The sequence below is a fragment of the Grampus griseus genome (genome assembly GCF_964374135.1).
Source record: "Grampus griseus genome assembly, chromosome: 6".
NCBI classification, from domain to species: Eukaryota; Metazoa; Chordata; class Mammalia; order Artiodactyla; family Delphinidae; genus Grampus; species Grampus griseus.
The window spans coordinates 10336720-10350679 of NC_139000.1; the positions used below are offsets into that span (position 1 = coordinate 10336720).

Below are 13960 nucleotides of genomic sequence, written 5' to 3' on the forward strand. Positions count from 1 at the left end.
GTTGCGGCGAGCGGGGGCTATTCTTTTTTTTTTTTTTTTTTTTTTGCGGTACGCGGGCCTCTCACTGTTGTGGCCTCTCCCATTGCGGAGCACAGGCTCCAGACGCGCAGGCTCAGCGGCCATAGCTCACGGGCCCAGCCGCTCCGCGGCATGTAGGATCTTCCCGGACCAGGGCATGAACCTGTGTCCCCTGCATCGGCAGGCAGACTCTCAACCACTGCGCCACCAGGGAAGCCCGGGGGCTACTGTTCATTATGGTGCGCGGACTTCTCGTTGCAGTGGCTACTCTTGTTGCAGAGCATGGGCTCTAGGTGTGCGGGCTTCAATAGTTGTGGCTCGCGGGCTCTAGAGCACAGGCTCAGTAGTTGTGGCACGTGGGCTTAGTTGCTCCACAGCACGTGAGGTCTTCCCAGACCAGGGATCGAACCCCTGTCCCCTGCATTGGCAGGCGGATTCTTAACCACTGCACCACCAGGGAAGTCCCAGATTTTATTTTTAATTTATTTATTTTATTTTTATTATTTTTGGCTGCGTTGGGTCTTAGTTGCGGCACGTGGGATCTTCATTGTGACATGTGGGCTTCTCTCTAGTTGTGGTGTGCGGGCTCCAAATCACGCTGGCTCTTCACTGCAACATGCGGGCTTCTCTCTAGTTGTGGCACGTGGGCTCCAGGGCACGTGGGCTCTGTAGTTGCGGCATGCAGGCTCCAGAGCGCATGGGCTCTGTAGTTTGCAGCACGCGGGCTCTCTAGTTGAGATGCGCAGGCTCAGTAGTTGGGGCATGTGGGCGTAGTTGCCCCATGGCCTGTGGGATCTTCCCTGACCAGGGATTGAACCGCCTCCCCTGCATTGGAAGGCAGATTCTTAACCACTGGACCATCAGGGAAGTCCTTGTCCAGATTTTTTTACAAGTGTATTTCTTAGTAGTGGTCCAGTGAAACTTTCTATCTTTGTATCAGCTTTTAAAAAAAGAAGAAAGTTTGGGGAAAATGGAGCAAGAATTGGAAGCACGTACCAGAGAACTTAGTCGCACCCAGGAGGAGTTGATGATCTCCAACCAGCTGTCAGCAGACTTAAGCCAGAAGATAGAAGAGCTTCAGAGAAACTACTCAACGCTGGAAGAGCAGAGGTTCTTGCTTGGTCTGTGGGGCACATGGGTAGCGGTGTTAGTGTAGCTCTGGTTACAGCCAACCTGTCTTTCCCCATTGCTCACTGTAGCACTTCCTGATCTTAATTCTGGCAAGGTCTTCTGGACTTATCCTTACCTGCCTAGGGCTTTAGGACCCCCCTACCTCCTCCAAACCCTCATTCCCCGTCACCTGCCTAGGCTCAGACACTCCAACCCTGCCGAGCAATTTAGTATGTTTTAGAGTTGCTAAGCTATTGAATAGCCAAAGGTAGATAAAGATTTCTTGCCTAAACCTGAGTGGAATTTTTCTCTTGGGCCTCCTGCTTCAGAGAGAGTGAAGGAGTCTTTTCCACTGATAATCTTCACAAGGCTAATGTTTGCAGCCCTGACATGTAAAGAACCATCTGTGTTTTTCCTGTGGAAGAATGTGTCTTAGGTGGGATATCCAAATTTGTTCATTGTCTGCTTTCTTTCAATAAAGAGATCATGTGACAGCTTCAAAAACAGGTGCAGAAAATAAGATCACAGCCCTGGAGCAGAAGGAACAGGAACTCCAAGCCTTCGTTCAGCAACTTTCCATTGATTTGCAAAAGGTAAGTAGAGGACTAGGAGTGGACACAAGTTGCTAGGATTCATGAATGGGGTAAAAACTATATCTGTCAGAAATTTGCGCCTCAGGGTGGCTGGTGAAAGTTCTGTTTCTCATGCAGTCCACGTTGCCCTAGTTCCTGGTGTAGCCAGGCTGCATCCAGATGGAAGGGGCCATGTAGTTGAGCAAGGGTTGCTTAACAAAAGAGGTCAGTATTGTCCTGACAGGAACTGTCAAAGCACACCATTTGATCTGCTCAGACTTGTAAACTACTATGTCATGGACCTTGAGCACAAGAAGACACAACAGCGGTGGTTGACGTGGCTAGGCTTGTACCTTTGACATACGTGGCTCTAATCCGATTTGTTCAAACGCACATAAATGATATCATTACTGTTCGTTTTTTTTGTTTGGCTAACATACATTTTTTTCCCTTCTACTCTAGGCCCGTGCTAAATTCTGAGAATATAAGGGTGAACAATAATAATATCATTATTGACTGTAGTGTTTCTCAGTGGTGTGTTCCTTACCATTTTGAGCAGAACAATATGTACTGTGTGATTGTCCCATGCATTGCAGGACATTTAGTTTTCCTGGCCCCTGTGTTCTGAATGCCAGCAGCATCCTTCAGGCATTGACAAGCCAGCCCTTATCCTCATATAGACAAAACACCCCCTAACAGGTGGTACCAAAAACCCTACCCTCATCCCCTGAGAACCACTAATCTCAAGTGCACCAGAAACTTACAGTATTATTACAGTACAGTAAGATTTGTGTAAAAGAGAAGTCTATATACCCCTTCTAGCTATTAGCATACTTACAGATACCTAAATAGAAGCCGAGAGAGGTCATATACCTTGTTCAAAGTTACACGGTAAGTGACAGAGCTGAATTCTAACCCAAGTCTTACTCCAAAGCTCATGCTTGTTCCACGGGGCTTTGTTGACTCACAACAAGGAGCACCCAGTAAATAGATCTAGACACCTATAGTGTTTTGTCTCAGAGGGCTACTGTTTCATGATAGAACTCAAACCTCCTGTTTGACAAGAAAAAAGTTCACAACTCAGTAAGTCCCAAATAAGTGAAACGGATTTTTCAAATGCAAAGGATATGCCATAGGGAGAGTGCATTTCCAGTGCAGGAGTCAAGGAACTGTTCCTGGAGGAACTGGAATTTCAAGGATGGGTAGGACAGCAGGAAGCAGAGAAGACAGAAGGGTATAGAATACATTTTGCGGGGGGCGGGGGGGTTGGAGAGAATAACAGACACAAAACTTTGGGATTCACGGGACCGTTTGATATTAGAACCATCCATCCATTTCATAATTGGAAAAGGTAATTTTCCAGACTCTGGTCCCACTGAGTTCCCTCATTCATTCTAAAAATATAATTTGAGTTTTATTATGTGTCAAGCTCTGTGCTCTGTGCTGGGTGTTAGAAATACTAGGGTGAGCAAAACAGATATCACCCTTGCCCTTGTGGAATTTAGTCTAGAGGGGAAGTGAGACATTAATCAATAATCACATAGATATATAATTACAAACTATGATGTGTTGCTGTGAAGGAAAACCACAGGATGCTGTGAGATCCTGTAAGAGGGCATCAAATCAGATCTAGCGTTGGAGTCATAGAACACTTTCCTTGAGGAAGTAACACTTGAACTGAGATGAACTACTGAAGCTTGTGAGGGTAGGAATGATGGCAGAGAATTTTAAATAGGAAATAGTATGAACAATAAACCCAGAAACTGAGGCAGTAAAGGGAGTAGCGCCTTCAAGGAAGTGGAAGAAGCCTGGAAGGGTAACACAGAGTGAGGGAGAGGATTACTCTGGCTGTTAGAGGAAACATTGAAAGGGTTTCCAGTTAGGAAGCTATTGCAGTTGTGCAGGCATTAGACGGTGACTTTGACAAGAGTCGGGGTGGAAATGACGGGGGAGGAGACAAATTTAAGAAATCGTGAGGAGACGGACCCACTTGGTAATGTGGTAAATACAGGAGAGGAGCAAGAGGAAAGGAGGTGTTTGGGGTGATTTCTGGGTTTCTGGCTTAATCACCTGAGTGGCTGATGCTGTCAGTCATCAGGCTAAGATAGCACTAAAGGAAGGTCAGTTTTCTCATAAAGATGATGAGTTTAGAGTCCTTTTCTTTGTTGTCCTTGTTAATATTGAGTAGATATGAAATAATATTTATGAAACATAAGTAAGGTAAATAGTGTAACAAGCTAATGAACTGCCATGTAGCTACTACCCCACAGGTTAAGAAAGAGAACAGTGTGTTTACCTTTGAGATTCCTGGTGTGCCCTTTACTCTTCCATCACATTCTTTTTACCTTCTTAAGTAAGCTTATCTAGAAATTACTCCACTTCCTAGCTTTGCTTTACAATTTTATCCCTAAACAGTGGCTTCTTTCATTTATCATGCTTGTTAACATTATATAAATGAAGTGCTGTAGGTATTCTTCTAATGCTACCTTTCTGTGCTCAAGGTTGTATTCTGAGACACATTCATATGGACACATGCTGCTATAATTTAATCTTTTCTCAACTGTGTAGTATGAAGTTACTAAAATTCATTTATCCATTCTATTGACAGTGGGCATTAAGGTGTTTCTGGTTTTTGCTTTTACAAACAAGGCTGCTGTGAACTTTTGTCTGCCTGTGAATGAGTTAACTGTAGGGTATATTTGAGATGTGAAAAGTTAGGGTCAAAAGATTTGTACTTTTCAACTTTACTAGGTAATGCCCAGTTTTTCCATAGTAGTTGTAGTAATTTACAAACATTCACCAGCAGTGTATAAGAATTTGGGTTCCTCTGCTTCCTTGACAGGTGATATATTGTCAGACTTTTAATTTTTGCCAATCTGGCCACGCTGCATGGCTTGCAGGATTTTAGTTCCCCGAACAGGGATTGAACCTGGGTCCTCGGCAGTGAAAGCGCAGAGTCCTAACCACTGGACCACCAGGGAGTTCCCTCTCACCATGATTTTAATTTGCTTTTCCCAGATTATTAATGAAGTTCAGCATATTTTCATATGTTTATCAGTCATTCGTGCTCTTCTGTGAAGTGCTGGTTCAAATCTTTGGCCCATTTTCTATTACATTTTCTGTCTTTTTCTCACTAATCGTCAGAGTTCTTTATATGTATCCTGGCTGCCATGCCCCTCGGTCAGTTATGTGGGCTGCAAATGTGTTCTCCCAGTTTGGGCTTTGCCTCCACACTCTTTATGGTTGCTTCTGTTGAACATATGCTCTTCATTTTAGTATAGTTGAATTTATTATTTTCCTTTAAATTTATACTTTGTCTCTTTAAAAAAACCTTTCCTCACTTGGAATCATAACATTATTCTCCTATATTATTATCTGAAAATTTTAGAGTCTTGACTTTATTTTCAAGTCTTTAACATACCTGAAATGTGATTTTGGTGTGAGAAAGGGATCTGTGTCTTATTTTTATTTTAATTGTTTTAGTACCATTTATAGAAAAATCTGTCTTCTCACTGATCTGCAATGCCAGCTTTATCATGATTCAGTTTTCCATTTGTACATGGAACCACTCCTGGACTTCGGGGTGTATGCACCTGTGGTATTTGCACAATACTAAGCATTGCCTTACTAGCTACAGTATTAGGTTAAGTCCTGGTGTCTCACAAGACAAGTCTCCGTACCTAGTTCTTTTTCAGGAGTATTTTGGATATCGTTGGCCTATTGCTCTTCCACAGAACAACTTGTCAGGCACCTTAAAAAACCTGGTGGAGAGGCTCCAGAAAGACCATTAGCCTCTCGGTCAGGTGAGGACACAGAAAGAAGTGCCAGCTATGAACTAGGAAATGAGCCTTCACCAGAGGTGACCATGCTGGCACCTTGATTGTGGACTTCCCAGCCTCCAGCACTGTCACCTGCCCAAATGCAACCTTGAACCAAACCAGATGCCAGAGGGAAGAGAGTGTCTGTTGATATTGTCCAGGCTGCGGATGTCTCCAGGAAAAATTGGAAAAGATGAAGGGGACATGGGTTCAAGCCCTGGTCCGGGAAGATCCCACATGCCATGGAGCAACTAACTAAGCCTGTGCACCACAACTACTGAACCTGCGCTCTAGAGCCTGTGAGCCACACCTACTGAAGCCCGCGTGCCTGGAGCCCGTGCTCCGCAACAAGAGAATCCACTGCAATGAGAAGCCTGCACACCGCAATGAGGAGTAGCCCCCACTCGCCACAACTAGAGAAAGCCTGTGCACAGCCTTAAATAAACAAACAAACAAACAAACACACACCTGGTGGGATATTGATTGGAATTGCGTTGACTCTGAAGATGCATTTGCAGAACATTGATTACTTTATCATGTGAGTTTTCTTATCCAAGAACACAGTGTCTGTCTCTCTAGATATTCACTGTTACTTTAAAAATGACTCTCAATAAGGTTCTATAATTTTTTCCAGAAAGGTTTATTTATTTATTTATTTGGTTGTGTTGGGTCTTCATTGCTGCGCGCAGGCTTTCTCTAGTTGTGGCGAGCAGGGTCTACTCTTGGTTGCAGTTTGCGGGCTTCTCATTGCAGTGGCTTCTCTTGTTGCAGAGCATGGGCTCTAGGTGCACGGGCTTCAGTAGTTGTGGCACACGGGCTCAGTAGTTGTGGCTCGCAGGCTCTAGAGCGCAGGCTCAGTAGTTGTGGTGCACAGGCTCAGTTGCTCCATGGCATGTGGGATCTTCCTGGACCAGGGCTCAAATCCATGTCCCCTGCATTGGCAGGCAGATTCTTAACCACTGTGCCACCAGGGAAGCCTTCCATTCCTTTTATTTCTTTTTTTTGTCTTATTGCATTAGCAAGAACTTCCAGATGATGTTGAAAAGGAGTAGTGAGAGGGGACATCCTTGCCTTGTACCTGATCTTAGTGGGAAAATCTTTGAGTTTCTCACCATTAAGTATGGTGCTAGCTGTAGCACATTAGGTGCTAAGGGCTTGAAGTAAAACAGCCAGAGTGTGGGGAGTTGCTCTGTGTGGGATATGGTGCACAAGAAAACTAAATGGAAATTGGCAACTGATTCTTCTGTTCCTGACTCTGCCCAACACGGTGACTTATATAAGACTTGTTTGTTCTCTTGGTTGTTACTGGAAAGGGTCACATGTATCTCTCAAGTTCATACTGATGTGTAATGTAAGGAGTACAGACTTTGGGTCAAGAAGGCTTGGGTTTGAATCCTTATTCTGTCACCAAGGTGTGTGCTGTTGGGCTAGTAGTCCCTAAGCTTCAATTTCCCTATAAATGGACACAGTGAAGGATGGTTGTAAGGACTAGAGGATGAGCTTGCACATGCTTTGCAAACTGTAGCTGCTCCTGCACCATGCTATTGTAATTATTACTGTTATCAACATTATTAGTAAGAGACCCGTTAAAGATGGGTCAGCTGGGCCAAAACCTTTTTCTTTCCTATCAGACTACCTCTCCCTCCTGTATTCTCTGCTTTGCGTAATGTTACCATTCATCCAGGTATCTGAGCCACAGACTTGGCAGTTGTCTTCACTTCTTCTTTCCTCTTCACCCAGCCCCCTGGTCATGTTGAACTTGTCTGTTTACCCCTTTACACATGCTGCCTTTTACCCAGAATGCTTGTTCCTCTCCCCCACCTTCCACCTGGACTTGCCTGCTTAGGAGGCCTGATCTGATTGCCCCCGTTAATCCCTTCTGCCTCTGATATCTCATAGCACCTTGCATGTCTCTCTGTTACAGCATGATTGTATTGTTTTATAATTAACTGTGTGTATATCTCTTTTTACCACCAGCCTCCATGCTTCTATGGGTCAGTAACTATAGCTGATTATATTCCTAGAGACAACACATAGAGTATAGGCTTGATAAAAGTTTTTGAATTATGGGATCTTTTTTTTTTAATTTATTTATTTTTGGCTGCGTTGGGTCTTCGTTGCTGCGCGTGGGCTTCCTCTAGTTGCAGTGAGCGGGGGCTATCCTTCGTTGTGGTGAGTGGGCTTCTCATTGCAGTGGCTTCTCTTGTTGTGGAGCATGGGCTCTAGGTGTGCAGGCTTCAGTAGTTGTGGCTCGCAGGCTCAGTAGTTGTGGCTCACGGGCTTAGTTGCTCCGCGGCATGTGGGATCTTCCCGGACCAGGGCTCGAACCCATGTCCCTTGCGTTGGCAGGCAGATTCTTAACCATTGCGCCACCAGGGAAGCCCAAATTATGTGATCTTGAATCCATTCTTCAAACTTCTCCTCCACTATATATGTTGTCCCCCTGTGAGAATTCAGAATGGCAAGTGCTTCTTCCCAAAATCCTAGGCCCAAGTAGCTACATCTTATTCTGAGGAGAAAACTGGCTGGGTTGCAAGCTAAACATGAAAGTCTGTGGCTTGAGATGGAGCAGCAGATCATAAGGTGAGGGAATTTGAGGAAGCACAGTATTGTGAGGAGGTTCAAGTCTTCACAATGAAATGTTGATGCCATGCGACCTTATTTTGGAGTGGAGAATGGGCATGTTCAGTGGATGTAAGGACCACTGTGAGCTAAGAAATTGTATATTCAAAGGATTCTGGATCCTCAGCTTTGATGTTGAGCAGCATTTGGAGATTGACAGTTGTGAAAGGAACAAATGTAGTCCCAACCCACCACTGCCACCACTACCATCACTGCTAAAGAGGTAGACTGAAATAAATAAGTGGGCAGCTGGTGATCTGGGGCCATGGTGTAAGGTGCTGCTGTGATTCAGAGGTGCTCCCTGTCCTGTGAGCCAGGGTGAATATCATTGTTTGTTTCAGTTCTGTCTTCAGCCTTAAGGCAGCTACAGTGGCATCATGACTGCTTCATCCAGCCCCACGTTTCCAGGCGTATTGTTCTGTAGGTCATTGTAGGGCTGGCTGGGAGCTTCTTCAGTGGAATTACCTCTGCTGGTTCTTGGCATCTGGTGTAAAGTTGTAGGTCCTGTTGGCCTCTGGATTAATAGGATTAAACCTATGCTTGATGAGAGTGGGAGGGGGAGCATTCTTTAGCTAGTAGATCATGACAACACGGGATATTTTAGAGAGGAGGAACATCTTCGCAGGGTCCTGGCTAGATTCCACAGACGTAATAGCATTCTTCCTTCCCGGATTGCCAGGTGCTTAAATTTGGGAGTGTTTGCTGCTTGCTGCAGTAGGCCTGAAACGGATACCTGAGTAGTGTTGGGTTCTGATCTCATATATTCTCTGTTCCATTTTCAGGGAAGATCTCCTGGCTGTATGTTCTTCTAGGATGCAGTTGGAAACAGAATTTCAGAGAAACATGGTGATTCTAGAGGATACAGGAAGGGAGGGAGAGAGACAGTGTAATGTAATCTCTGCTTTCACCTGCAGGCCACTGCTGAAACTCAAGAGAAAGAAAAACTCATCACACATTTGCAGGAGAAGGTTGCATCCTTGGAGAAGAGACTGGAGCAGAACTTATCAGGAGAAGAACATGTGCAGGAACTTCTAAAAGAGGTAACTAGCTCCCTTTGGGCTGGCCAGTGTTGGGAGGGCCGTGGTAACACTGGAGATTTCATAAAATCCTAGAGTTTCAGAGCCAGAGAGTCTTCAAAGAGCTTGGTGAAAAGATCACTCCCTCCAACTTTTGATTGTTCTGCTTATGGTAAAATCAGCATCATGTTGCCTGTGTGTGACGTTTTCCTGAAGGAAAGGGAGCACTTTGTTCAGAGATGCGTGTGAAGGAGTGGCATCCTGATCACCGATAAACCCCACCTAGTGATTTATGCCATTTGGGTTGTTGTCTTACTGCCCTGCTTTCCTTCCCTACCCATTGTACTTTACATTGGCCAAGGAAAGTAGTTACCATCTGCCTTTGGCGTGAGCGAGAATTGCTTTGGGCAGCAAGTGGACTCTCCTTAGCCGAAGGAGGCAGTTGAGCCAACTGGCCTCTAGCCCAGTGGTGTAGGTGAACTTGCTTGTTGTCTGCCCACATTCTGCTCTCTCCTACATGACAAAGGTGACAAAACCCAAGCCTTGGGCCTAGATTAGCCCCTCACTTTCTGTCTTCAGTCAGTTTCAACTAAATGTGTCCATCTCCACTGCCACTGCTGTACTTCCGGTTTCCAGCCACTCTGGCCTAGTCTGTGTTAGAAGTCTCCAGACTAGCCTACACCCTCTCCTGCACCCTCTGACACAGTCTTCCACGTCACCACTAAACTCATCTTTCCAAACAACATTTCTGACTATATCACTCCCATAAAGAGCTTCCACAGTTACCCTACAGTCTATAGTGAGTATAACGTGGTTTCTAAGGTATAGATTGATTTCTAGAACCAGTCTCCCTAGGTTTGCACTTTACCTCTTCTACTTACTAATTTTTGACTTAGAGCAAGTAACTTAATCTTTTTGTGTTTTCTTCCCCCTCTGTAAAATAGGGTTAAAATTGTATCAAACACATAGAATTGTTATTGGGAAATGATTAGAATTAGCACATCATGGGGTCTCAATATATTTCAGCTATTAATAGTATAATCATTACTGTGCTACCATCATTGTTATAAAGTTTAGTGTGCATAGGAGTTACTTGGTGAGTTTGTTTGAAGTATACATTTCTAGGGAATTCCCTGGCAGTCCAGTGGTTAGGAATCGGCACTTTTACTGCAGTGGCCCAGGTTCAATCCCTGGTCAGGAAACTGAGATCTTGCAAGCCAAAAATTTGGGGGAGAAAAAGAAATATATATATATATATATATATATATATATATATATATATATATATATGTATGTATGTCTTGCCCTACTCTCAGAAATTCTGATTTTAGTAGACCTGGAATAAAGCCTCAAACTTAAAAACTCCTCCACCCACCCAGATGAGTCTAATGCAAGTGTTTGGATGACTCCACTTTGAAAAATATTTGCTACAGAATTAAGTTCAAACTTCCTTCTGTAGCATAAAAAGCTTTTCTCATAATCTGGCCCTTTGCCTAACTTTCTAGTCTTGTTTCATGACCTGAACCCACCATCACCTTGACTTTTGGCAAGCTGTAGCTCCCCAGACACCCCCAGCTGTCTCATACCTCTAGTGTCATCCCTCTGCCTGGGTGCTCCCTTGGGCCCTGGCCACCTGTGAAGAATGAAGCCTCCTAGTTTCCTGAGGCAGTGAGGATCTCCTGCTCTGTGCTGCTCCTTTGTGGACACCATTACACTCTATTATATACTTTTTTGGTTAGTTTTTGCCCCAGCCTCAAGGTCAAAAAACTGTCAAATTTATACTTTATGTATACTTTATATGTATACTTTATGATGTGTGAATTTTATCTCTGTTAACTGTTTTGGGTTTTTTGGTGCGTACTTGTGTCCCTCGTGCCTCGCACAAATCGTAGTATGGTGTAGATGTCAGTAAATATTTATTCAATGGAGAAATGACTATTTTCTTTTACTCTTCTTTCAACTTACAGAAAACACTTGCTGAGCAGAATTTGGAGGATACCAGACAGCAGCTCTTGGCAGCCAGAAGCAGCCAGGCCAATGCCACTGACAGCCTGGAGACTCGGGTACTGACCTCACTCCCAGTGGTTCCTGTATCTGGGTGGTGCCCTGGTTGGATGATGTGGTTGTGGCTGAGAATCCCCTTGGGTCAGAGGTTTTCTTCCAAAGGGACTCTCTTTCGGATCTTACTTGTAGAGAACTGAGGTAGTCGTTTTCTTCATTCTTGCCACATTACCATCATTGTTCCACAGAAAGTTGTTCTCTTCTCTGTTTATTCCCTTTATCCCCATTCCCCTCCTTCCCATAGGAAACCACTCTAATGTGGTTAATAGAGACCCTTTTATTGTTGGATAACCTTAAAACTGGTGACATTGTTTTGTGTGTCTGTGTGTTGATTGAAGTAAATGATACAGCTGTACATATGTCTTCTTTGTTACTTTCAACTGCTCCATCTTCTGTGTCCACTTCGTTGTTCTTACCTACTGTACTTTATAGTTGTCTACTAGATGCTAGATATCCAGATTGCCTTCGTTCTGTCACCACAAATTACACTGCGGTGAACATCCTTGTCCCTTTTGCCTTAAGAAGGATAGCAAGTGCATATGACTCAATGTGACTCAGTAGGACAGGAATGTTCCCAGAAGGCCTGCACCTGGCTCTACTCGCCCAGCATGCATGAGAGTTCCTATCGCTGCATCTCTGTCTTTTCTAGCATTGGCATTTCTCAGCCTTCTTGCCAGTTTAATGAGTGTGAAGTGGTAGAAGTGGCAAGGGATCTCTGTGGGGCCGCTTATAAGAACACTGATCCCATTCATGATAGCTCCACCCTCATAACCTAAGTACCTCCCAGACACCTCACATCCTAACACCATCATGTCAGACATTAGGATTTCAATATATGAATTTTGGAGGGATGTAAACATTCAGACCATAGCAAATGCTTAGCTTATTTTTTTAATCTTTCTTGTTTCTTGATAAATATATATAAAGCTATATTTTCTCTAAATACAGCTTTGTTTTATTATAATTCAGTTCTGTTTCTGAATATCCGTTCTTTTATTGTGGTAAAATACACATAACATAAAATTTACCATTTCAACCATTTCTAGGTGTACACTGGCATAAAGTACATTCACGTTGTTATACAACCATTACCACCATCCATTTCTAGAACTTTTTCATCTTCTCAAACAGAAACTGTGCCAATTAAAACAATAACTCCCCATTCTGTCCTCTCCCCAGCCCCTGGCAACCACCATTCTACTTTCTGTTTTTATGAATTTGATGATCCTAGGTACCTCTTATTAGTGGAATCATATGGTATTTGTCTTTTTGTGTCTGGCTTATTTCACTGAGCATAATGTCTTCAAGGTTCATTCACATTATAGCATGTTTCAGAATTTCACTCCCTTTTAAGGCTGAATAAGCCTTTCTAAGACTTTTATTCCATTGTACATATATCACATTTTGTTTATCCATTCATTTGTCCAGGGACATTTGGGTTGTTTCCACCTTGTGGTTGTTGTGAATAATGCTACAGCGAACATTAATGTATGAACAAGGTTTTTGTGTGGGCTTATACTTTCATTTCTCTTGGGTATATTCCTAGGAGTAGAGTTGCTGGGTCATATAATAACTCTGTGCATAACCTTTTGAGGATCTGAATCTTTCTTGAGTTCTGCCTGCAAACTGGGACTTGCATAGATATTTACTGAACCCAGCAGTTCAAAAAGCTAGGTTTCACCATAAACAAGACAAAAAGACAGCCCTCAGAATGGGAGAAAATATTTACAAGTGAAACAACAGACAAAAGATTAATCTCCAAAATGTACAAACAGCTCATGGAGCTCAATATCAAAAAAACAAACAATCCAATTAAAAAATGGGCGGAAGACCTAAGTAGACATTTCACCAAGGAAGACATACAGATGGCCAAGAGGCACATGAAAAGATGCTCAACATCACTAATTATTAGAGAAATGCAAATCAAAACTACAATGAGGTATCACCTCATGCCGGTCAGAGTGGCCATTATCAAAAAATCTAGAAACAGTAAATGCTGGAGAGGGTGTGGAGAAAAGGGAACCCTCCTGCACTGTTGGGGGGAATGTAAATTGATACAGCCACCATGGAGAACAGTATGGAGGTTCCTTAAAAAACTAAAAATAGAATTACCATATGACCCAGCAATCCCAATACTAGGCATATACCCTGAGAAAACTGTAATTCAAAAAGAGACTTGTACCACAATGTTCATTGCAGCACTATTTACAATAGCCAGGACATGGAACTAACCTAAATGTCCATCGACAGATGAATGGATAAAGAAGATGTGGCACATATATACAATGGAATATTAGCCATAAAAAGAAAAGAAATTGAGTTATTTGTAGTGAGGTGGATGGACCTAGAGTCTGTCATACAGAGTGAAGTAAGTCAGAAAGAGAAAAACAAATGCCGTATGCTAACGCATATATATGGAATCAAAAAAAAAAAAGGTACTGATGAACCTAGTTGCAGGGCAGGAATAAAGATGTAGACATAGAGAATGGACTTGAGGACATGGGGTGGGAGGAGGAAGATGGGGCAAAGTGAGAGTAGCATCGACAAATATACACTACTGAATATAAAGCAGGTAGCTAGTGGGAAGCAGCAGCATAGCACAGGGAGATCAGCTTGGTGCTTTGTGGTAACCTAGAGGGGTGGGATAGGGAGGGTGGGAGGGAGTCTCAAGAGAGAGGGGATATGGGGACATATGGATACATATGGCTGATTCACTTTGGTGTACAACAGAAACTAACCCAGT

The 13960-nt window shown here is 43.4% G+C and overlaps 1 protein-coding gene across 2 annotated transcripts in view; it reads left to right on the forward strand.

Moving 5' to 3' along the window:
• Window positions 1-13960, forward strand: part of GOLGA1 (golgin A1) — a 51697-nt gene that overhangs the window by 14274 nt on the left and 23463 nt on the right. For both annotated transcript variants that reach the window (XM_082656944.1, XM_082656945.1), the window contains exons 9-12: window positions 959-1128; window positions 1610-1721; window positions 9055-9180; window positions 11124-11219. In XM_082656944.1, the coding sequence (XP_082513070.1) occupies window positions 959-1128; window positions 1610-1721; window positions 9055-9180; window positions 11124-11219 (504 nt within the window). The remainder of the gene's footprint in view (window positions 1-958; window positions 1129-1609; window positions 1722-9054; window positions 9181-11123; window positions 11220-13960) is intronic.